Raw genomic sequence first — 24,311 nt, 5'->3', positions numbered from 1 at the left:
TTTTTGATATTTAGAAAACTTTGTAGCCCTCTTCAGTATCATATAGGAAGACCCCATGTCAAATATTACGATATAATTCCGTCTATATATTTAATAAACTGGCCAGCAAAGTTTCAAATCAGCCAAGTTGCCGAAATCTGCCAACTCTAGCGTGCGACCTGAGGCGCAATCGTCAGCGAAGTCAATGCGACGGAGTTGTAGCGGCCAACGTTGAGCCACTACGTCAGAGGCATGATACGTCATTCTCACGTTTTGTTAGTTTTTACTTCTCAGAGCGAAATTGAACGATGACGTCATGAGTTTCTCCTCCCGGTGTTGGCTGAACGGCGTCCACGTGATCACCGTAACGCTGATGCGCTAGTTTGCGCTGTCCTGCGCGCTTATCGGTCTGTTTCTCCGCTCTCCCTCTCCTCTTTCGTCTTCTCCCCTTCCCCTCTCCCCCGGCCCATCACCGTCCACGCCATGCGAAGCGACCTGCCCGCGTCGCGCGTCCTGTCCCTCGCCCCAACGAACGTCACAAGACCACGTGATTCGACGTGACATGGCCATGACTCTGACTACACGAGACCAACGTTGCTTGACGCAAACGAAGTTTCGGTTTCGGTATCAGCTGATGTTTATATTAAGATTACACAAATAATATCCCACATTTCGCGAATCCCAGGACGTAGAGCTGTTTAGTAGTGCTTTGTGAAATGGAATCACATGTAAGCCTAAATTTTTCGGAATTGAGCGGAGTTGCCCTTTAAAGACGAAAGCAGCCGTCCCTTTAAATATCTGAAATGCTCATGGACCTTCGTAATATTGATTGATCAAAAAAAAAGCATCATAGTTTAAGTGAGTTCACTTGGTACCCGTTATCAATGAGAGCAATCCCATATAAAAGACAGTTCTTCTCAGGACGTGGTTCTTGTATGAAGACACGGTCTTTTTTTCGGGTGCTTCCATAGGCGCAATGAGAAAATTTTCGATTGTCCCTTGGCTAAACTTAATATGGTCAAACGAGTTTGGAATTTCGTTTGCAGATGTATCCCAACTCAATAGAACTCCAATGAGAGCAAGCTGATTATTTGTGTTGGTATTGAGCAATTAAAAATAAAACGGTTCTTCCTATTGAGTTAAGGTCGGTCACGTTCCGGGAAACCGAGAGATGGCGCAGGTTGTGAGGACGCGCTAGAGTGCCTTCATACACACGCGCGCTTTTGCTTGAGTGGTGACATCTCAGCCATTTTTCCGCCCAATCCTTTTTGATGCCTTTTGAAGTGCGCGCAATCCGGTGTCACTCAGCTCGAGCGCGTAGCTTTGGCTAATGCATAGACGCCATTTTAACGCCCAAGTCAAGCACCGAGTGCGCGAGAGCGTCACGCGCTGGCACATTCAGTGCAACAATGGATGTCTTCACCCTGAGACAGACAGACATGTAGGCACCCTAGGACGCGCCCATGTCCAAAATTTCTGGGGTTATGATAGATGGCGGAAAACCCACGAATTCCTCTGAAACTGAATAGAATGCCAGTAGACCTAACAAAATCATGATATATCTGCATAATTTCAATGCCTGAATAATGTCTGCCACAAATACCATATTTATCACGTTGAACTTTGTTTCGAAGATAAGTTCGACACATTGAATGAGCACGTGGATGGAGTATTAATACAAGAGGAACTAATCCTGGATTGTGCTGTTCGGCCTTATTGACAGACGGCAAGGTGAAAATATTATTTAGGGAAGCAGTAGCAGAAGTACAATTAAACCATACTATAAGGTAGTCAAATGGGCCAGTTGATAAACGTTGCACGTGGTGGGGACGAAATGCTCCCTAAACGCAGACGAAGACAAGACAAAACCGCAGCTCAATAAACCGCTGTTTATTGAGCTGTTTCCCGTCATGGGTAGAACGCAACCATTTTCCGGCAATAGACCTTTGACGCCTGCGAAGAGGATGACAGCGTCCTCTTAATCTTCTCGCAGGAGGCCCTGAGGCGGCGTAGCGCCTTCTTGTCGTGCTCCAGGCTCTTTTTTGTGTTTTTGCTGAATCTCCTGTGCAAGGATTGCGACCATGCGGCTGTCGAAGTCCTCACCCCCCAGATGCGTGTCCCCGGGCGTAGACTTGACCTCGAACAGTCCCTTCTCGATGCTCAGGATGGACACGTCGAAGGTTCCAACTCCAAGGTCAAAGATGACCACGTTCAGCTCCTTGTCCTTCGTCGGATCAGTCGAACGCTCGTTGGCTGCTAAGATAGTTCCGGCCACACCCCGGAAATAACCACGTGAACAAGGCACACCATTAGGAGACTAGAAGAGGGGGAAACAATAGATGTAATGTAATAATTTGTCCTTTCTTACGGCCTTTCTAAGGAAGCTATAACTATTTTGTCTTAGGCTCCGATAACCGGACCAAATGCTATTTCTTATTAGAAACGTCGGACGAGCACAATATTTAGATTTCTGGGATGCTTAGATCCCGCAGAATGAGTTATCTTATCACCAAGAACAAACGATCTCAGAAACGTTTTTAGTGCACCGCTATTAGAAATCTCTAATGGTCCTAAAGAAATCTTTATGAGAATTTTTGCTAGGGAATGGACAGCGTCTTTCATAAAATCAGGGTGTCGAACCGGAACCGAACCGAAAACCGGAACCGAACCGGTATTTTTTCCGGAACTGAACCCGAACCCGAACCGTTATATTGTTATCGCGATTAACCCGAACCGGAACTGAACCGGAAAAAAAACGGTTACCGGCTCATGTCAAAACGGTTCGGCCACGCGCTGTTGACAATGAATGTGCTATCAATGCCATTTGTGTTTTGAGTGCCGTCAACTGACACACACCTCGCTTACATATTTTTCTTCTCCACTCAGTCTTAGGAATATAAGCGCTTCATCCATGAATCTTGACAAACGCTGCGTCCATGAATCTTGACATAGGAACCAGTATTGCGCTGGTCGCGGCTTGCACGGAAGAAAGAGAATTAAAAGGCTGTGCAAAAAAAAAAAAAAATCGCGTCACGGGATTTCATTTTCCTACAATCTCGTAAATCCTAAATGCTGTTGTGTGCTCATTTCATAACACGTTTCTAGAACGCGCGAGTTCTTGAAGCTTGCTTCCATCGGAATGAGAAAAGAAAAGGCTGTGGGAGTTTGATAATAATGCATCCGGTTTCCTATAGGCACTTAGAAGCTAACATATTTGTGAGACAGCGAACTCTTCTATTTTAATATTTATCCTATTACGCCCTTCTGGCGTTGCGTTCGGTGAAGTGTTTTTCATATTCCGTATCTTGTTTAATGAAAACTTCTTTAAGGGTCTAATTTGAGTTACCGAAGGCTAGTTCAAATAAAAAAAGCTGTATTTTCTCCCCACTGTTCCTTCAATTGCTTACACGCCGAGGTGGCGGGATAGTTAGCGAGTTCTACTTGTAAGTGGGTTTGTAAGGAGGTCGCGGATTTTACAGCTACTGCGTCGGACCCAATTAGGTGAAGTCCGAATGCGTAAACGTCAGTGAGGAAACCTTTGAGTGCACATAAAGAAACCATTCCTGGTAGAAATCCCCGAGCCTTACACTACGATGTATCCCGTTTCGTATGTGCTGATCTCAGATGTTTTATTTATAATTTATTTTGATGTTGCAATTTGTCATTTATAATTTTCGAACCGGTTCGCGAACCGGTTCAGCGCCCCGAACCGGTTCACGAACCGGTTCGCGGATCGAATTAATCGAACCGGAACAAAATAAATTTACCTGAACCTGAACCGTAACCGAACCCGTATTCTTTTCGGTTCGACACACTGCATAAAATATAGTATTCTGTTGCCTGCTACTCCACGAAAGTATACGGCATCGCGCGTTCGAAGTGCGAGACGCCCGGTCCAGTGCAAGTTGCAACCACATCTTGGTGCGTGGAGGCTAAATCATGAAGTTCTCAAGGGTCGGTAAACAGGTCTTTCAAGGAGCAAATAGACCATTTCACTTTCTCCAGAATGCAAGAGCTCTGCGCGAAGAAATTTCTGTAGTAGAAAACTTAGTTCTGGGGATGTCTTGTAGACGTTCAAAGGATATCCCAGGACGTTAGGACATCCTGCCTACTGCAGTGAGCACCACTGCCTACTGCAGTGGTGCTCAACACCAACTGTTTTGAAGCTGCATTGCAAGCAATTTCAGTTTGAACACTGGAAACATAGGAATTTATGTGCATTTATTGGATTCACAGGCAAGAAATTGCAACAATCAAGCGGCCTTTTAGAATGCTAGCGCGACTTTAGATATACGAAACAGCAGAACCACACTACCAGAAAACGAATTGTTAAAAATCTGACATTTTAACTATAGTGCTGTGCATTTTATTAAGTTTTCGTAAGCAAATGAAGAAACAAATTTGCAGCAATAAATATATAGTATGCAAAGAGCAGGGCATTTCAAGATAATTTTTTGTTTGTTTTTAAGAAAGGCTCAGGAACAAGGTTTTAACAATCCCCAGCAAGAAGGTTTGCTGCTGCAGGAAACCAAACAATTCTAAGAAACATTTATATTAAGCTGGCACATCTAATCACTGACCACAAACAACAATGAACACATTGTACTAGATAACTTTTTTTTTTCAAATCCACTCTTTTTTTTTAATTAGAACTAAAATAAAGTGAAAAACCATAAAAAGACCCTGCTCAGAATTTAAATTATTTTGCACATCACAACTCTTCAGTTAGCACATATCATGCCCAACTGAATTAAGTATTTGTTTAAAAACAAAATGCTATGCCAGTAAACCTTGGTATTCTTCAGGTTAATAATATTGTACTATGCCACATTAACTGACCACATATGTTCAGATTTGCTTTGCTGAAAACCATGGCAAAACAAACAAACAAACAAAAACATCGCGGAGCCACCCCAGAGCTTCTTCTAGTCGCGTGGCTGCATGGCATTGAAAAAAAATTAACTGACTTGGTCTCTTGCAAATTGCATGGGTAAAAAGGTTTCCATTTGATTTATGCAACAACAATTTTCTGTATAGCTAGGCCTGTCTCAGGCTCAATAAAAGAAAGTAAAAGAAAACAATGACTGCTTTACTTTTTGCAAACAATTACTACAACTAAGCAATGTTACATTGTTGCAAACCCATACCCATCTTATCATCCTCTGCATTAAATTAGGAACCACAACTGCAAATAATTAAAAATCCCCACAGCGTTCAGAACCTTCTGGCACACCATTGCTACTAATCTCCTTGAGGTACTCTGCGTACTTCTTTTCTTGAGCCTGCTGTAACTTCTTCAGCTTCTTCAGCAGCCCCTTGCTCACTTCCTTTCCCTCCAGGTCGTGCGTGGGCAGCCCTGTCTCGGCGTCAAACTTGCCGTACTTGTCCGTTTCGCCGAGGAACATCTCCTTGGGGTCTATCCTCCGCTGTCTCTCCCTCTCCTTCTTTGCCTCTTCCTCTTCCCTCTTCCTCCTCTCCTTCTCTTCCCTTTTCCGCTCCTCCACCCTCCTCTTCTCCTCCCTCTCCGCAACGAGGGCTTCCCTGCCCACCACTTTGATGGCCGGTGCCCCTTCCTCGTGGTCTTCGAGCCTGACTCCAAGCTCTGGAAGCACATCGTCCCTGAGGGCATCGCAGAGATTCAGCAGGTCGCGGGATTCCGGCTTCCCTCCCGCCGCTGCCCGGCACAAGCGGCGCACCCCTTCCCTGAACTCGGCGAGCACCTCCAGGTAAGGTGCCACGAGCTTCTCCTCGTTGACCGCAGAGTTTCCCGCATTTCCGCCACCCCCAAACCCGAGGGTCGGTGCTTCTTGCTCGCCCACCACTCCAAAAACCTTCAGGATGTTTGTCACGTACAGAGCCATGTTCTTGAGAAGACCCGCATGCGGAATCGCTTTGGACGCCTTCTTGCTTTTCAAGTAGACGTTGCAGGCTGTCACGGCAGACCGAAGGCTCTCGAGGGCGCTCCTTGTGTCAATGTTGTCGCAGAGGGCTGCATGCACTCCTGCTCTGGCGTCTTGAAAGCTGGCATTGAGGCCAGACTCTTCGGGGCCCCACTTGGCGAAGGCTTCTATGGTATCCGGCATGGGAGCCGACCTGAGCACATCCTTGATGTTGAGGAAGAACTCGCCAAAGGTCTTCTCCCACTGGGCAGCCGACTCCATCGTGTTATCACTGTAGTCAAGCGTGTCCTTCCATGAGTGGAGCAAGAAGGCGAGCCGCAGCCGCCTGGCTGAGTGGCTCCTCAGTGCGTCCCTGATGGACACAAAGTTCTTGAGCGACTTGGACATCTTGCAGCCTGCAATGGTGAGGTGCCCCGAGTGCAGGAAGTAGCGCACCCAGTGGTCGTTGCCGAAGTAAGCCTCCGCCTGGGCAATCTCGTTGTCGTGGTGCGGAAACTTGAGGTCGTAGCCCCCGGTGTGAATGTCCAACGACGAACCCAAAAGATTGCTGGCCATGACGGAGCACTCGATGTGCCAGCCGGGCCGTCCGGCGCCCCACGGGGAGTCCCAAGCAGGCTCACCCGGTTTGGAGGCCTTCCAGAGGGCGAAGTCGTTGGCGTTCCTCTTCTCGTCGTCGCCCGCGACGCTGAGGTCGCCTTCGCCTTCGCGGAGCGCTTTCCGGTCGCCGAAGGCCTCCGGGACAAGCTTGGCGTAGAAGTGGCCGGGGTCGCCATCGAAGCGGGCCGTGTCGAAGTACACAGACCCCTTGGACTCGTAGCCAAACCCGGCCTCGACGATTTTGGCCACGTAGTCGACGATCTCCGGCACAAACTCGCTCACCCGCGTCACGACGTCCGGTGGGAGCACGTTCAAGGCCGTCATATCCTTGTAGAACTCTTCCTCCCAGTGCCTCGTCAGCTTGGTGAAGATGGAATGGTCGGAGACCGCGGAGCCCAGCTTGGAGTCGAGCCAGGCGGAGACCGGGTCGGCGGCTGCGTCGAGCAGCGCGTCTCGCTTACTCTCTGAGCTAGCTCCGTCTTCGGGTGTCTCTTCAGCGGCTGCGATCGCCGCCTGGGACTGTTCTAGTAAGCGCGTCATCATCGCTTTTTTGTCCGGGTCTTCCTCATGCTGCACCTTCTGGCTGTAAATATCGACGGCACTCTTCACGTCGTTCAGCAGGCTAGCCACTGACCGCTTCTCGCTACGGTAGCTCTCCAGGAGGTAGTTCTGCCTGGCGCGCCTGATAATTTTGTCGTCGATGTCCGTGATGTTCATCACGTAGAAGATATCGTAGCCGAAGTAGTCGGCCAGCACCCGGCGCAAGATGTCGAAGCTGATGTAAGAGCGCGCGTGCCCCATGTGGGAGGCGTCGTAGACCGTTGGTCCGCAATTGTACCACAGCACCCGCTTGCCTGTTTGTGGCACGAACACCTCCTTTTCCCTGCTGAGGCTGTTGTACAGGCGTAAACGAGGGCCATCTTCGTTGACGGGGGCTTTCCAGCCCGGCTGCGAACGCTTTGTACGCTTACTATCTGCCATGTTGGCGGCTCGACTGGATTGGATTGCATTTGGCTGGCTTGTGGCTTGTCGTTGAGCGTTGAAAAGGGAATAAGCGGAATAAGCGGACTTAGCTCACTTATTATTGAGCAATAAAGTTGTATACATATAGCATATAATTAAAACTATTTATTTTGCAGATCAATTTTTTTAGACTCGCATTTGACTAAAAAAAAAAAGCTAGAGAAATTCAATATATTTCGACAAACATCATACGTCTTTCTTCCACTGATCGTCAGAAAAACCAAGCTTATTATTTCAATGTAATTGAATTTACTTTATGAACTATTTTTATGACAGCCAAAAGCTCTTTCGGATTTGTGCGTTTTCGTGGTTGCGTACGGTGCCGGAGCGCAGACAAACGGCGCGCACTACCGTCTCATTCGAAACCATACCTGCTTCAGCCGGCGCGCATCCATTCACCTTCCCGTCCACTCAAACAACATGGCGACTGAGGGGCCCGTTTTCTTCTCCTGACGGCGACGTTTCCAGCTCGATCGGCGCCCGCGTCATGCCTTTCGGCGTGAAACCGCTCTGCGCGACATGCAAGACGACCGTGTCGTCCATGTGGCGCAAGACCGACGCCGGCGACGTGATCTGCAACTCATGCGCGCTCCGCGGGCACACTGTGAGCGACGGCGACCAGGCGGCTTCGTCCAAGGAGACCAACGGGGCCAACGGCGGCACGAGCAACGGGTGCCCCTTCACCTTGCGCAAGAGCACGCGGGCCAAGAGCTCCAAGCTAAGACAGCAGCAGCAGCAGGCCAAGGCGGCCGTGCCCAAGGGGAAAGGCCGCAGGGCCATCTTCAAGCGAGGGGTTCGTACAGAGCTCGAGCCGAGCTCGGCACACTTTGCTCGGCTTTGCGCTTCGTACGCGCGGGGAGGGCCGCGTTTTCCTCCGGGGTACGGCGACGGTGTAGGCGGGTCGAGGAGGTGGCTGAGGCGTCTGACACAGCGTCGGGTTGGAAATCGAAGGCAGGAACGCCTTCATCGCAGCGGGAAAGATTGGAACAGGATCGGTCGGCCTGTGGCAGCCTCGGTTCCTTCTTACTCGCTCTAGAAGATTCTCAGGTTTCCTAGCTAAGTAAATGCACGTTTAACACATCGAGGTTTGCAAAAACGTACTCATTGCGGATTTAAAAGCTTACCTCCGAGGCTGCTTCTGTCCGCCTCCTTGTCGAGCTCACGGTCGTCGTGATCGTCGTTTTCATTTCCCTTGTTTCCACTCTGGGAGGGGGAACGTTTTGTGTCGCTCCGGGGCGACCATTAGAACGGTCCGCTTTCGACGCGATCATTCGAACCTACTGCGTTTAGATAATAACATTGACACAGCGTTAATGCTGTGTCTGTGCGTGAACTCTTCGCTGTTCCGAAACACTAGCTTAAGAGCGCCACTTTGTTTGAGTTTTTCGCCTTTTCGAACGTCTGGAATAATTGCCACGTGTGCCCTTCATTTTTCTTTATCTTTCTTTCTCTCTTCTTTCTTCCAGCCTCTCAAAGCTCCAACCGCGGTGGCTACTTGTGTGACGAGTGATTTTGTATTCTTTAGGGTAAGTGTGCAAAATTGTTCTTTATCATGTTTTAGCGTGCCATACTATTGTTCTCCTATGCTGCTCAGCTTTCTTTGGGGAGTGAGCTTTAACAGTTTTTTTTTATTACCATCGCAGTTGATTACGCAAAGGCCATTTAGGGCAGGCAGTGACAGTTTTATGTCACGCAGCTTAATACTTGGCTTAGCGAAGTGAAGGTGGCAGTATCGCTTTCTCAAACAACTGAAGTTTTTTTTTGACCCTGCACGACTATTCGACACAGATTTATATTCCTTACCGTTATGTGTGGAGACTGAAAGACCAAATTGCAGAGATAAGCTGTTTGTCTTAATTATATGTTTCTGAATGTGCACTGATGATGGGAGACGAAATGTCCGATTAAATTGTTAATATTGGTATGTCAAGTTGGTGTAGTTTGCTTGATATCAGTCATGTATTACCTGTCAAATATCTATCCTGAAATGATGAGTTTGTCATACCAAATTTTGAGCAGACAATATCACTGAAATTGAAAATCTAAACGCAGCTTTACTCTTTTTCTTTTTTTAATCTCAATCTGTTAAATATGGCACCTAATTCTGCCTCTATGAGAAAAATGTGATCGTGTGGGTAGCGTTAATTTACATAAAATGAATACTCCCAGGGGATAAAATACATGTATTATTTAAGCACATCTTAACAAAATTTTGTGCTAGCCCCACTTCCAAAGCAATGAAATAGCTTTTCTTGTTATGATATCATATGCTTTGTTTTTTGTGTACGGTTTGTCACGAAGAACATCTAAGGCGTGCCCTCCACAGAAGGAGAAAGGGCGAGAGAGAAAATATAAATGAAAGTTGTTCGAGAAATGGTGCCCTCCACATTTTTAGAAGTTTTATTTCAGTTCTGAAATTGCATTCAGCACTGAAAATTCGATGTAAACGCCTTCCAAGGACTGCCAGCAAAATGTCAGCTCAGTAAAAACTCTTGGAACATGGCAAATCAGACTTTTTACTGAGCTGACATTTGTCACCCATGATAGCACGGGTGACATATGTCAACATAGACATTTGTCACCCATGCTATAATGTCTGTCATTGAAGAGGAAAAAAAAAAAGAAGCATGCTTGATTTGTTTAAACCAGTTCACAGTGTTTCTATTTATGAACTGGTTTTGCCATCTAGAATGCAGCATTAACGAAAATATGTGACAGGGCTTCCCATGGCAACAGCTTGGTATCGTCACAGTTGCTATGCACTGGTCATATGACCATGACATTGTATATCGGCAAGTCATTGACGAGATACGTGCAGATGTAGAGGTGCATCAAGGCAAAAAGCTTCGCACGTCGCTACAAATCATATGCCGGACCTTTCGCTCCGTAGTCTGATGCTCTACCCCTGCACCAGCGAGTGACCTGGATGAGTGCCATTATGCAGCTGCTATCTACTTGCATTGCTGAATAACTATAGGTTACAATACATGGTCACATGACCATTATAGGTGTTACATGATCCACCAGAGTTACCTGGGGATCATGTCACATGGTGTCATGGTCTGATGAGTGTGTCATGGGACTTCACATAACAGCCAAAACAGGCAGCTAGAAGCGGGATTGAAATGCGCCCTGCGAACTAAGTTAAAGTGCTAAAATTGTGATTTAATGGAAAACATTTGCAACTTACTTTAATTCTTTCAATAATGTTGGAAGATGGAGAATATGTTGTGTTTGCCTTAGCCTTTCAAGCACTCTAAGAGAGCAATACATATGAAAGAAGTCTAATAGTGCTAAAAAAAAGAAAGCAAGATTAACTCGGACCTAGAATTCTAAAAGCTCAAAAAAAAAAGGTTAAAGTGGCTTACGTACAACATGCTCTGCATCTCAGTTTTATGCAAAGGATCAAGGTGAGTTGCAAATTTTCTGGAATGCATGATTTCTGTATCATAGTTTCATTGCACAATTTTAAACATAAATTTACCGTGACAGCTGAAACATTTGGTCAGACATCAGCCGCATTCTAGGTATAGGATAACCAATAGTGCCACGTGTGCCTCCGAGCAAGCGTTCCTGTGTCCAGATGGTTATCGTGCTTGGCTCCCACGCAATGGGCTGAGGTTCAGCGCCTTTTCGTTGTTTCTGTAAATGTTGCGTTCTGATACATTCAAGAACCCTGTTGCTTGTTTAAGGTATGAATGTTCTGCACGCCGAACCTTCTACGCCGATTATTTCAGAAGCCCAGGCATGTACATAAGGAACCCCACGTGGCGAGCCGAAGTCAGTCTCGCCCCAGGGCTCGACCCTGCTGTTATACCGACATTGACGCTGCGACGCTAGCCTTCTTCTATATTGTTTAGGGCACAAGTTTGCACCATTAATGTTTAGTTTTCTCTTCAGTTAATCGTCGCCTCATCAAATGTTGTTCGTGACATTTCGGTGGAGGTGCGGGGTAGCACCTTATGCCCAAGGTTACTCATTTTCCCCTGCGGACCTGTCAACCAAGTCCAATCCCAAGCCCGGCGAGAAGACCACTCTTCGAGGGACCTGAAACTCAGGCCAGCCGCCACACCCAGGAATATGCTTTTGGATTTGGCCTGCTGCTGGACAGACTCAAGCCGAAGAAGACAACGATGGCCAACCAGTTGCAGATCCCGGCCACTTCTGCCATCGTTTACCTGCCCGTCGCAACACAGACGGCTGCTCTGTTCCAGATAGAACAATACGAAGATGTCAAAGGCTGGATCAACCACTATGAACGTGTTGCTCACCACAATGGCTGGACCGACAAGCAGTGCCTGCAAAACGTCTATTTCTCGCTGGCGGAGACTGCCAGGCATTGTTACGAAAATCACGAGTCTTTGACTTCGTGGGACGTTTTCAAGAACAAACTGAAGGGGATATTTGTCAACACACACCGCCGTGAAAGAGCCAAAGACCTACTAACCAGAACCCAAGGCCCCAACGAGAGCATCATTAGCTTCATAGAAGATGCCCTGCGCCTGAGTGCCCGTGCTGATTCGCGAGCCACAGATGACGAGAAGCTGCCGGTCCCCATGCACAGGGTGAAAGACGACATCTTTGGAGGCCTCGTCCGCAGCCCTCCGACAGCATTGGAAGATTTTGTCACCGAGGCTATGAACATTGAGCGTGTCTTGCAAGCCGAAGCTAGTCACTACCAGCGACTACCCTCGGGCCATCTAGCTGCGATGTTAGCTCCAGCCTCGTCCGCAGCCCTCCGACAGCATTTGAAGATTTTGTCACCGAGGCCATGAACATTGAGCGTGCCTTGCAAGCCAAAGCTAGTCACTACCAGCGATTACCCTCGGGCCATCTAGCTGCGATCTTAGCTCCAACATCCCAAGCATTCGCGAGATCATTCGCGACGTCGTCCAAGAAGAGCTCAGGAAGCTCCTGCCTGCTGCCAACCAGCCCTCTTCATTGTCGATAGCTGAAGTTTTCCGTGAGGAAGTGCAGCGGGCAATCCAACCGGAGACTTCTGCCAGCGTAGCAGCACCCTAGGAACCCCCCTGACCTCCGCCGCAGCAGCTCAAAAACTGGCGCCAGCTGCCCGGCGGTATTCAGCACCGCCTCAACGTGAGCTACCAGCACCGCATACTTTCCAACGTCGAGAAGGGAAGCCCGAGCTCGTCCGTACAAAACAAGCGGTGCCTAGGAAGATGGGTGTGTGGCACACGGTTGATCGACGACCCCTGTGTTATCACTGCAGCTAGGCCGACCATGTCTACTGGAGGTGCCTATACCGACAAATGGGCCTGCAAGGTTATGCAACGAGCGCCCCGCAAACCCGCCATGGAGAGCGACCAAGGGACATCGAGGAGTACCTCCAATGACCCCTGTCCCCGGAGCCGACTCTACCACAAGGTTCCCGTTCGCCTTCGCCTTGAAGTGCGTTTTTGCCCTTCTGCCTCTTGGCGGCACAGCCTGTATGCCCGATCTCACCAAGAAATCTACGGTAAGTGCGTTGACACCTGGAGGTGGTGTTGCCGAGGACGACCGAGGTAAAGAGCCTCCAAGAACGCCGGAGCACTCCCACTCTTTCGACGTATCATCTGCAACAGTGCCCAACAACCTAAACATTGTTATCGATGGCCAAGACACATTGGCAGCTGTAGTCACCGGCGCAGGCTACTCAGCCTTAAGTGGGAGGCTCTCTCGCCGCCTTCAGAAAGCGACGACACCATTGGATGGAACACATCAGTTGGGAGATGCACTGCTCGCATCAAGATCCGCGGTGAGACGTACCCTGTGAAGTTCGTTGTTTTGCAGGACTGTGTGAGGGACGTTATCCTCGGAATGGACTTTCTCTGTGAGTATGGTGCCATCATCGACCTTGTGGCAAACCAGCTGATGCTGCGAAAGCCTGTTCTGCCGCCGGTGGAGCCCAAGACGATGTCAACCGCGATCCTAGTTATTGCTGACCATGTGAACCTGCCGCTGCGGTCGAATGTTTTTGTAACCGTCATAACCGACGCAGCCATGTGCGGTGAGGCTCTTCCGGAAGCCAGCATCCAACTGCTCCTTGAAAAAGGTATTGGCATCGCATGAGGCATAATGGATCTCTAAGAAAAACATACAACCGTTTTTGTGAGAAACTTGCGAGAGGAGCGGCAGCACCTAACGAAAGGTACAGCCATGGGCCACGTCAAGGAGCTTCAAGCGCCAGCCGTGGTCACCGCAATCTCAGAGGAAACCTCGTCGTGACAGTACGAGAGCATGCCGCTGCCGCAGCTCGACATCAACCCTGAGCTCTCAGCTCCAAAGTGCCAGCAACTGGTTGATCTCCTCGGTGGACGCAGTGACTGTTTTTCCATGTCGTTGAAAGTCTGCCACACACGAGTGGCGAAATATTACAATGTTACCGACGGCGACGTGCACCCAGTCTTTTAGTCACCGTGCTGTGTCTCTTTGAAAGAGGGGGAAATCATCCAAGAATAGGTGAAGGAAATGCTCAACGATGACATCACCCAGCCATGAAGCAGTTCATGGTCTTCACCTGCTGTGCTCGTAAGGAAGAAGGGTGGAACCCTGAGATTCTGTGTAATTTATAGTCGACTCAATGCTGTGACAAAGAAAGATGTCTACCCGCTCCCCCGCATCAATGATACTCTAGACCGTCTGCGCCACTTCCGATACTTTTCGTTGATGGACTTGAAGAGTGGCTAATGGCAGATCGAGGTTGATGAACAGGACCGGGAGAAAACTGCCTTCGTCACACCTGACAAACTGTGCGAATTTAAAGTGATGCCCTTTGGAATATGCACAGCACTGGCAACCTTCCAGTGTGTCATGGACACCGTGCTAGCAGGCTTAAAATGGCAGAGCTGTCTTGTCTACCTTAACGGCGTTGTGGTGTTCGCTAGCAACTTCGACAAGCACTTATGACGACTCTTGACTGTAGGCTGATGTCTAATTTAAGAAAAGATGTGACAAGAAAGAAGAAAAAAACAAAGGTGTATATTTGAATAAATTTGGTAATCGGGTAGCTCCTGTGCAGCAGTGAACCGGAAGGGTAGTGTACTTTGACTCAGCTCCAGTTCGGATGCCGCTAAAGCGCAGTGTCACTTTAAAGCACAAATGTATGAGTAAGTTTTCATAATATGTGATGGCAGTTATTTTGGCAGTTTATTATATTAGAATCTTGAGTTTGGTGTTCATAAAACTTGGTGGGACGTAATTTTATTGATAGACTTTTTAGTGGATATGTTGACTTTTGCTGACATTAGAGGAATTGTATTTATGGGCTAAATTATCTATTGAGTGTAAAAGGGAGAGGGGCTTTATCTCAACTAAAGTTTTGTGCTGCGATTCATTTTCGACCACTTTTAAATCCCAGATTTTAAATGAAATCTACTTTGAGCTGAGCTTAATTTCTAAAGAGAAGACTGTGTTCCTTTTGTGTTCTATTCATTCTTACTACAAAAGATAACAAATATAATTTGCTTCAGTATCAAAGAGGAACCCTTCATCTTTATCAAATATAAACCCGTTAAGCTATGCAATTAAATTTTCATTTTCAAATGACGTGCTAACACTTCTTGGCATCTGCTCCAAAAGCATCAGTGGCTGCTCCAAACCAATAGTTTACCTGCTACAAAGCGTGCACACTCCAGTCATGCATAGGTGGCAACCTAATAATATGTTTAACTGCAGTGCCCTTGAAGGGTTCTGATACAATCTATTTAGAACAGTACATCATCTATTATCTCTCTCTCTTTCGCGTTTTATTTGCATGGGTTGTGCAGCATGTTACAATTAGGAAAGGTAAATGTTTCTGGAAGCAATATTCATATTAATTTATTTAAAACCCGGTGCCCCTTCCACAGCAAAAAATTCAAAAAGTGAAGACGGCAAAAAAAAAAAAAAAAATTCAGACAACAGTTGAAAGTTTGTGTATGGACACATTTTAATAAATCCTTAAATTACACCCAAGCCACATAGCCTAGATTAACCAAAGTGAAGGGTAAAGCTTGCCCAGTGTGTGACGAGTATGTTGTTTCTCCAAAATCTCCAGACAAGACTGGAAAGGAGCAAGTTAGATGATGAAGTGTGCTTTCTGAGGGTGGTTTCAATATGGCTCATACATTCTTTCATCCTCTTGGTCTTAAGACCTATTCTGCCTTCGGCTGGCAGGGATTATACCACCACTAATGAAAACATTGAGCGATAAAGAGGTGCTCGCTCACGGGTGGTGAGCGGTAGTCTGACCACTCATTAAATCAGCTTTTATTTTTATACCACTCCACATTCAGGATCGGTGCCACAGAATGGCACTTATCTGCGAGGCTTTCGACTCGGCGTTAGTTTTCTTTGTCGGTTGTGCGACGTGTACCGCCCGTGTGCTGTGCTGACGTCCCCTGTCACTTCTTCCCCTCCCCCAGGGCACGTACTACCAGGTCGGAGACATAGTGTCCATGATGGATGAAGAGGACGACACCTACTACGCCCAGATCCGGGGCCTGCTGCAGGACCAGTACTGCGAGAAGAGTGCGGTCATCACCTGGCTTATCCCAACCACTGCCAGCCCCAAGGACCACTTCGATCCTTCCACCTACCTTCTGGGTCAGTACCGCCCCAATGGACCCGTTGGAAGACGGGCAACGCCCTCCGTGGCACTGGAAGGAATTCTGGGAACTGGCTGTATAGAATGAACCGGCTGTAGCGGACGACGATGGCGATGCAGACGAGCGGGCGGGGGCAGGCGAGCAACTGCAGTACTGTCTCTCTCTCCCCCTCTTGATTCCTTCAGTTTCATGTGGCACATGCAGCAGATTGAGGAGGAGCATGCAGAATGTTCCCATCATTCTTTGTGTGCTTCACGTCTTTAAAGTTTGAGCAAATTGTCTGTTGATCGAGTTTTTCCAGGTGACTCTAATTACCGTAACTACCCGATTTTATTGCACACAGCTTTCTTAGAAACATATGCATAAAAATTGCCTGTGTGTTAGTATCGGATACAAAACTGAAATCAGGGGCGTGTTCAAATTGTTATATTTAGTATGAAAACTAAGTATGCCTTAAAGGGGCCCTGCAAGCACTTTTTTACTAGTTTTTAATTTGCATCAAACCTGAGCGCACTGACCGTAGTAACTTAATGTAACTTTTCTTTTCTCGAATTTCGCCTTATTTTAAAAGTTATAGGCAAATTAAAATTACAAAAACAAGCAAAAAATAACCTCCCTCATGACGTCCTTGGTTGCTTGAGCGGCCGTGAACTAGAGGAGTGATAGTGAGCTCAGCGAGCGCTTACGGCTGCCGCACTCCGTGTTGACGGCGCGAGAGGGCGCCACTAAAGCGTATTCTGGATAGGCTGTATACAGCGGGCAGCCAGAGCGGCTCTCATTGCATTTGCTGCGCGATTAAACACTAATTCGGCATGACACTTCATTGGCCACAAACGACAGCAAACACGGGGTGAAGATAAGTTCAGAATGGGAGTCACTTCGCGCTGCCGTACCGCAAAATGGCCAAAACGCAAGACAAAGCTACTCGCTGAAAGGCTTCGGAACGCTCGGAGCCGGTCGGATCCTCAAGTCCGTAAACGACCGCAGCGCCGCCGCGTACATTCGGGACCTTTCCGTGTCGGCGCCTGATCCCACTACTCTTTTCTAGTATGCGCTGCCTTTTCCCCCGCTTGGTGGTGCGTATGTCGACGGGTCATTTCTTGTTTCCGTACTTTATAAACTGCATTTGTTTCTTTTCTGACCTAAAACATTGAACAAAAACTACTTTTATAAACAATTGAAACGTTTCGCACCACTTATATTTTGTATTTCGACTAAAAAGAAGCTTTTAGCGGCTCTGACCAGTAGTAAGCCAAGGACCAAAGACGTCACATTTCGCGCGCTTTCGGTACCGCGGGTCGCCCCCGTCGGTGGAGGAAGCTTCCGCGTCGTGCGGTTAAAATATGATGCACTGATATTTAGTTACTCTCTCCGTGCCCGCTGGCTTGCCCGAACCCCAAGAGACGTGGAAACCGCAAAAAAGGTATACGCTTAAATGTGATTGCAGGGCCCCTTTAAGAAGGGATGAGGGTTCTTAAAATGTTATTATTTATTAACATATCTCGCTCAAATACAGTGTTGGGATGTTAATGCTTAGTGCTAATTTTGAATGTGTAATCAGATTTAGATGTCTTTTCGCAATCAAAAGATATGGCAAAATATGTATTCATAATTAGGTAATTTCTTATGAGTCAATAGGGTAATTTCACACTAAAACCTTATTTTCAATACATATGGTGATTTACAAGGGTCCATCGTATTTTTTTCACCATCATAGTATTTTTTTCTGGTTCTTTCCAATGAAAGTATAGCTCCTGACTTCAAAGCACATTCCTCAAATTTGATCTTGTTAAATTTGTATCTCAAAATGATGCTTTGTCAACCCTAAAGCGATACTGGGAGGGATATTGGTACTCTCACCAGAAACCCGAGCGGACGACATATTGCTTATCTGGTCATTTCCCTGAGTGAAGTAATGGTGGCTATAAGACAGGTACAAATAAGTGCCCGATATGTTGATAGTGTTAAAGTAGTTTGTCAGCGAGGGTAGAACAACTATACTCTGTGGCCATTTAACTTTAACCAATATTCACCGCCATTTCTGGTAAGTCACAATTACTGATTGCGGAATGAAAGGGCACCATGGAAAGATTGTGTTAAAAAGTACTTGTACTTTTCTTTGAAAGTACACTGTATGTAGAGTACTTTACTTCAAGTACAATGTGCCTGGTAGACTAACTACTTTGCTTGAAGTACAGCTGCAACGGAAAAAGAGTAGCACAAGTGACCGACGACCGGAGCGCCAAAATCGCAACACGTGGCGCTATTGTTCCCGTGCGCGCCGATAGCGAGAGTGCCAGTCACGTTCCATGTCTCAACACGGGGGTGGCCGGCAGAAAGCAGCCCATCCTAAAGCCCGCATTTCGAAAGCTATCTTATCCTTTAATTTTCTGCCGCCCCCCCGCCCCCCGCGTTGAGACATGGAACGTGAGTGTCACTCTCGCTATCGGCGCGCTCGGGAAAAATAGCACCGCGTGTCGCGATTTTGCCGCTCCGGTCATCGGTGACTTGTGCTACTCTTTTTCCGTTGCAGCTGTACATAACCTCTAATGTACTTTGGACTTTACTTTAAGTAGTTTTTGGATATACTTTACCCAACAATGATTGCAGCTAATCACTTTTTATCTATTATAGGACGAATCATAAAGATTTACGATGCAGTTCAGTTATTGGAGAAAACTGATATCAAGTTTCCTGATATCCATTCAGAAGAACCTCCTCAAAACCCCCGTAAAGCAATGGCACTTGACAAAAAAGGCAAAGATAAGAAAATCACTCAAATATTTTTATATACTTTATATCCAGCTCCTGGAGACTTGAATTTTGTTGTTTTTAAAATAGCTAAGGAGGGAATAGTGCAATCATAGTTTGTCAAAATTTTAAAATTACGATTTCTTAAGAATAATTTATTTTGTCATTTTCAGCTATTTGAAAACCCTCGTCCCCCCTTAAAATTGGGGTACATTATGATCAGGTAAATATGGTAGTCTCCGATGAGATCGGTCCTATCGTGACCTAAGGCCCACATCTGTACCCCAACCATACCACGCCTGCCACTTTAATCGTAGCTGTATCTGGAACCCGACCCTAAGTCACAATGTTTGATTACATTTTAAGGTTGAACAAAGCTTTCGGCACATGTGCTCGTGAAAAAAAAATTTTTGCAGGGCTGCGTACCTCGCAGCCGCCTCCCGTTTTTTGCAAATATTTTTCAGTGGCCAAGATTCTTAGGAAATATGCACAAGTCCCTAAAGATACCTTGTAATAAAGGCTACTGGACTCTTGCTGCGTGACAAGTGCCTTATGACCATTAAAAGCGACCAGATGAAACTGAAAACGTTGTTCACCAGAACGGATGCCTGAACAAGTAGCTCAACAAGGGCCTGAGAACAGTCATCTAAGAGGGAGCAACAGGACTGCACGGGAGACGTGCAATCCACAGATTTTTGTAACTTTCAACTCGTTCCAACAAATTAGTAAATTACAAAGAGACACGTGCCAACTGCTTTGCAAGAGGAGCAAAATGAGGACTTCAGCATCAAGCCGCCTTGCCATTTTTGCACGTATAAAGCTGTTGCATCCCCGTTTAGTGTGCAAATCACAGATTGCATTCAACCTGCCTGTGGCACGCTGTACCTACATCCGATTCATTTTGCACAAAATTTGTTAGCTAACTTGGTATTCGCAAATTTCGCTCTGATGGTCCACAAATGATCAGAAGATGTGCGAGGTCCTAGGTGCGAGGCATTCCATAAAACATTGAGGTAGCGCCCGCCCAAAAGTGATAATTGGTCAAAAATGGAAATGGGCACTTTTTAGGTCCATGAGTGGAAAAGCAGGAGGGACACGTAATAGGGTGGGCCCTTGTTTGATCCAGTGGAATGCTATAGCAGTATAGGAATCTGGCAGAACCGCTCATTTGTAAAGCAGCCATGCCGCTCCCAACAAGGCCGCTTTGTGCCAAAGTTCTTGTGTCGGGCTTCACCGCTTCGCCATTGGCGCTCGCAGGTAAAACTTCACCGCCTTGCACCGGTGTGTTCGGAGAAGCACCCGGCACGGAGGAGCATCTTGGTTAGGTTGGTGGGCTCCGAAGTTTGCGGAGGCTTCCGCCCATATCAAAAGAGTACAGGCGCTGTCACAAGGATAATCAGTGCCTTTATATGTTTGTTTAGGTCCTGTTCTTCCTTCAAATTAAGGCTTTACAACAATGGCGGTCACTTTTGTACCATTCTTTTCTGAATATGGTCCCTATACTTTGAGTTGGCACGCATCATCATGCATACAGACAAGTGTCACATGTTCTCTCCATCTATCATCTGCCTTTTGGTATGAGACCAGACTACAATAAAAATAATAAAATAATAAAACAACTGGGGGGACAGACAGAACAGAGGAAAATTTGCAACTCCTTCACTTGGGGCAGGAGGTCGGGATGTATTTTTTTCTATGTTTATTCATGTTCTTTTTGCCCGATTTCCCAAAAGTTGTCCTGGTGATTATTTTCTCTGACCCGGTTATAGCGGCAGGGATGTGGAGGGAAAGAAATTGGTGCAATGTAGGAGTCGTGGGAGTCGGCATTACCAGATCGGAAAGTGGTCGTGATACCAGACCCTCGTCGAAATTTCACCAGATTTCGTCTGACGCTGAAAGTAACATGAAGGAATGCCTTAAAGAGACAAAGCTTTCATATTCAGAATTTATATTTTATGAATAATGTAAACTTACCCAATCAGTTTTAGGTGATTATGCACAACGCTCAATGTGCTTAATTACACAAAGCTAGGTCGAAATGAAACAGACCAGTGGAATGTCACCTTGCTCAGTGCAATGTGAAATTCACAAAAGCACAAAAAAAAGAAAAAAAGACAATTTTTGCAGATATAGTTTATGCACTGCACGGAATATTGTTTGCAAGATTCGGTAGTCAAAGAAAGCAGTCTTTCTTGCACTTGAAACATGTATGTTTTGATAATGTAACAAAGAACTGAACACATAAAAAACATGTTGTAGCAAGCACACCATCCACCGGCTAGTGCGACATCTCTGACCAGTGGCAGGCCTTAAAAAATGGGGTCGGGCTCACACATCTATGTGATAAATAATTTATCTTGATCGTATCAAACAATCCTTTAAGTCAAACAACTTTTAGAATAGTCCTTGACCTGCTTTGTGGTGGACTTGTTGTCATTTTTTTTTAAAACAGCCTTCTTGCTGTTGCTTCTAAGTAACAAAAATTAACTTCAGAACATTTTTTTTTTTTCTGGGGCCTTTTGCATTTTCTTTATTAGTGTTTCTAAATAAAAGCAATTTGAAAAAAAAATAATAAATTTGTCGGGCAATTTTATAATTTTTTGTAAATAGTGGGCAAGCTGGACCCTAGAATTACTTATGATTGTTTATCTCGGCTACACACCTGATGGCTATTGGTCTGTATTGACTGCAAACAGGTGGAAGCACGGCTTTGGTAGTTTTAATGCTTTTGCTCTTGCTCTCCAATCTTTGCTGTGGGGTTTTTTTGCTGCTACAGACGGAATTTAGGTACAGTTTTTCGCTGCTACAGACAATGCTGAATTTGTTTCATGGGACAGTTAATGCTTTAGCATTGAAAGGTCAAGGCACAGTTTTTGTTTATATATCTAGTAAGACCACATACAGTGCTTGCCTGCTGTTTATGTTTAAAGGTATTAAATGAAAATATTGAAGGCGAAAAGCTCTCTCCTTTCTTCGATTCAGTTTCATTTTGGTGCGTTTGCTTCCACGACATTCCGGCGGCTTCAGATTCCTTCTAACTTCAGAATCCAGACCTTTTGTGCTGGTGAAAGCACTAGCACATCTGCACCACACTCCATCTGAAAGGTTCTATATAGAGTTGTTGGAGGCTTAGACACACGCACATGACTTCAGAAAGTGCTCATTGTGTAAAGGAGGCATTCTGCTAAGTTTTGTCCACGCATTTTCATGCTTCCGATAGCACTGCATACAACTTGCGAGATGTGAACAGATTCCTGTTGTATTCATAAATTTACATATGTGACATTTTAGTTTATGAAAAACAATAATTGTTTTACCTTTTGGAGTCGTGTGACTTTTCGACTTGTTGGCCCCTTAGGTCAGAATTATTTCGCTTTAAAAACAATACAATTCATTAGGGGTCGTAAAATAAAATTCATAATCAAGGCATCCGTGAAACAAAAAGCAGGTCTATATAACGAAGAATTTTAGAATCTTGGCCTGCATCCATGTAGGGCATAGGCAGACAGTTTTCAATTTCCCAGAGGAGGGAGCTGGGGCCCAACTTGTGGGGAGTAACTTCTCAGCTCACGCTCAACTTGCAGGTCCGGAGGAGGACATCCCGCGGAAGCTGGAGTGCATGGAGTTTGTGTGCCACGCGCCATCGGAGTACTTCAAGTCCCGCAACAGCCCATACCCAAAGCAGACCCCCGAGGGGCCGCAGTGTGGTTTCATTTGGACGAGACTGGGACCCCAGATCAGGCCTGTGCCTACACAGGAGGAGGTCTTTGGGACGTTCTGAGGCCACGGGAGCATAGGGGCCTCCTGGACAAACCTTGTGCGGTGCGTGCGTGCATGTGCGTGTGGATGTGCACATCGAGAAGGAGAGCATCTGAACCTGCACGGAGAGGGTAGCGAAGATGGACGGTGGAGGGGACTTCCCGGAAAGTACAGATTGCTCACGTTGGACCTTGTGGGCCTTTGACAGGCATTGATGTCAGGTATCGTTTCGTGACTGTTTTGTTCTATGCGCGGTTGTAGGCGTGTGTGTAAGGATGTGTAGAAAAGTGTGCGTGTGTCTGTGTGGATGCTGCATTAACTGCCTTAGCCCGTATTCCTCGTTCATCCACAGTACCGACTCATTTTAGGACATTGTGCGAGTCAACATTCAATGTTATCACGGTGAAGCGGGAAACAATGTCGTCAGTGAAAATGGAAAACTGCGACGCTCCATAGGTCACAGCTATGAAGAAAACAAAAGAAGGCGCTACATCGTAGTTTGTATAGAGGAGGATCGTTAGAGTAGTCGGAGGGCATGATCACTAAAGGTCAGATGTATGGGCACCAAGAACCTCGGTGGCCACAATAACACTGAGGTGTAGGCGCGGTAGGTGGGCTTTGAGCTTTTTGGGTTGTAGGAGTGGCATCTGAATCCAAATAGCTGCCATTAGGAGAAAGGAAGAGCGTCACTTCTATTGTATTGATTCTCTCTCGGTTACGGGTTTCCAAAGCCCACTTTGGAGGCCTGCAACGAATGGAGAAGTGGTCTGCAGCGCCGTACGAATCCTCATTGTGCCTGTACGCAACGACCGGGAAGCTTTTGCTCTCGGGTTTAGATGCCTGGAAGGGAAAGGTTTTGGTGCCCAAACGTTTGGCTGCCTAGCAGAGACAACAGCCCCTTCCACGAATGCTCCACTTTGCACCCCGTAAAGGTTACAACGCTCAATGGGCTGCATCAACTTTGCTCAATTGTGTGAGTCGCCAACAGTGTCGAGCCTTTCTGAAGGCTAAGGCACTGAAAATAAATCTTGGTTTTCGTTTTCCCACAAGGACGTGCATGTTTTTGGCTCAAGAATAACGCCACCTCGTGACATTATCTGAGGTTGCAATGACATAATAGAATGAGTCTGTAATAAAGTCCATTTCGGTACAGTGGCAGACAATATAAAAAAGCCCAGGTGAATGTGTCTTGCAAGGCTTGCCGCATTATCTATTGGAAGAAAGCTCGACCATTACCACCGTGGCTTTAGTGGCTGTTCTGCTTTGTCGCCACTCCTCGCTTGATCAGCTGTCAGCATAATTAACTCAGTTGTCACTAAGTGAAAAAAAACCTCAACCTAGGGAGAAAAAAAAATTATTTTCTTCCTAGTCAGGACAGGCGTGTCTCAAAATAAATGTCTGTCGAAAAAATAATCTTTTTTTTTTGGCCCAATTTCTATGCTACATTACGAATTTTTCGATTTGTGGGCAAAACCGAAACTGTTCATCCGTGGTATGATGATGATAGTGTTCGTATCCAACTAGTGTGCACTTCGAGTTTGCTGGAACTTGAAGCACACACTAGTTGGGTGCAATCATCATCATACCACAAGAGTACAGTTTCGGTTTTGCCCGCACATCTAAAAATTCGTAATGTAACATAATTATTGTGCAAAAAAAATGTTTTTTTTTCAACAAACATTTATTTTGAGGCATGCCAATCCTAAACAGGTAGAGA

The 24,311-nt window shown here is 46.3% G+C and overlaps 2 protein-coding genes across 2 annotated transcripts; one reads left to right on the top strand and one right to left on the bottom strand.

Moving 5' to 3' along the window:
• Positions 1-4,183: 4,183 nt before the first annotated feature.
• On the bottom strand, positions 4,184-7,915 carry LOC8053645 (cysteine--tRNA ligase, cytoplasmic). Its single transcript, XM_029969419.4, has one exon. It carries the CDS (start codon positions 7,455-7,457, stop codon positions 5,175-5,177), a length of 2,283 nt encoding a protein of 760 aa, XP_029825279.3. The 5' UTR covers positions 7,458-7,915; the 3' UTR covers positions 4,184-5,174.
• On the top strand, positions 7,911-23,745 carry LOC121835783 (GATA zinc finger domain-containing protein 1-like). Its single transcript, XM_042290281.1, has 4 exons — positions 7,911-8,292; positions 8,966-9,025; positions 15,902-16,082; positions 22,420-23,745. Exons 1-4 carry the CDS (start codon positions 7,987-7,989, stop codon positions 22,614-22,616), a joined length of 744 nt encoding a protein of 247 aa, XP_042146215.1. The 5' UTR covers positions 7,911-7,986; the 3' UTR covers positions 22,617-23,745.
• The last annotated feature ends 566 nt before the right edge of the window (positions 23,746-24,311 follow it).

The sequence above is a fragment of the Ixodes scapularis genome, unplaced genomic scaffold (assembly GCF_016920785.2).
Source record: "Ixodes scapularis isolate PalLabHiFi unplaced genomic scaffold, ASM1692078v2 PGA_scaffold0__279_contigs__length_252992795, whole genome shotgun sequence".
NCBI lineage: Eukaryota > Metazoa > Arthropoda > Arachnida > Ixodida > Ixodidae > Ixodes > Ixodes scapularis.
Note: the sequence above shows the minus strand (reverse complement) of the source record. Positions and strands in the feature narration are given on the sequence as shown.

Bases quoted from the DNA above. Each gene is read 5' to 3' on its own strand.
- LOC8053645 (XM_029969419.4), bottom strand. From the start codon at position 7,457: ATGGCAGATAGTAAGCGTACAAAGCGTTCGCAGCCGGGCTGGAAAGCC.
- LOC121835783 (XM_042290281.1), top strand. From the start codon at position 7,987: ATGCCTTTCGGCGTGAAACCGCTCTGCGCGACATGCAAGACGACCGTG. The intron at 8,293-8,965 runs GTTCGTACAGAG...TCTTTCTTCCAG, and splicing joins GGGCCATCTTCAAGCGAGGG to CCTCTCAAAGCTCCAACCGC. The intron at 9,026-15,901 runs GTAAGTGTGCAA...CCCCTCCCCCAG, and splicing joins GTGATTTTGTATTCTTTAGG to GGCACGTACTACCAGGTCGG.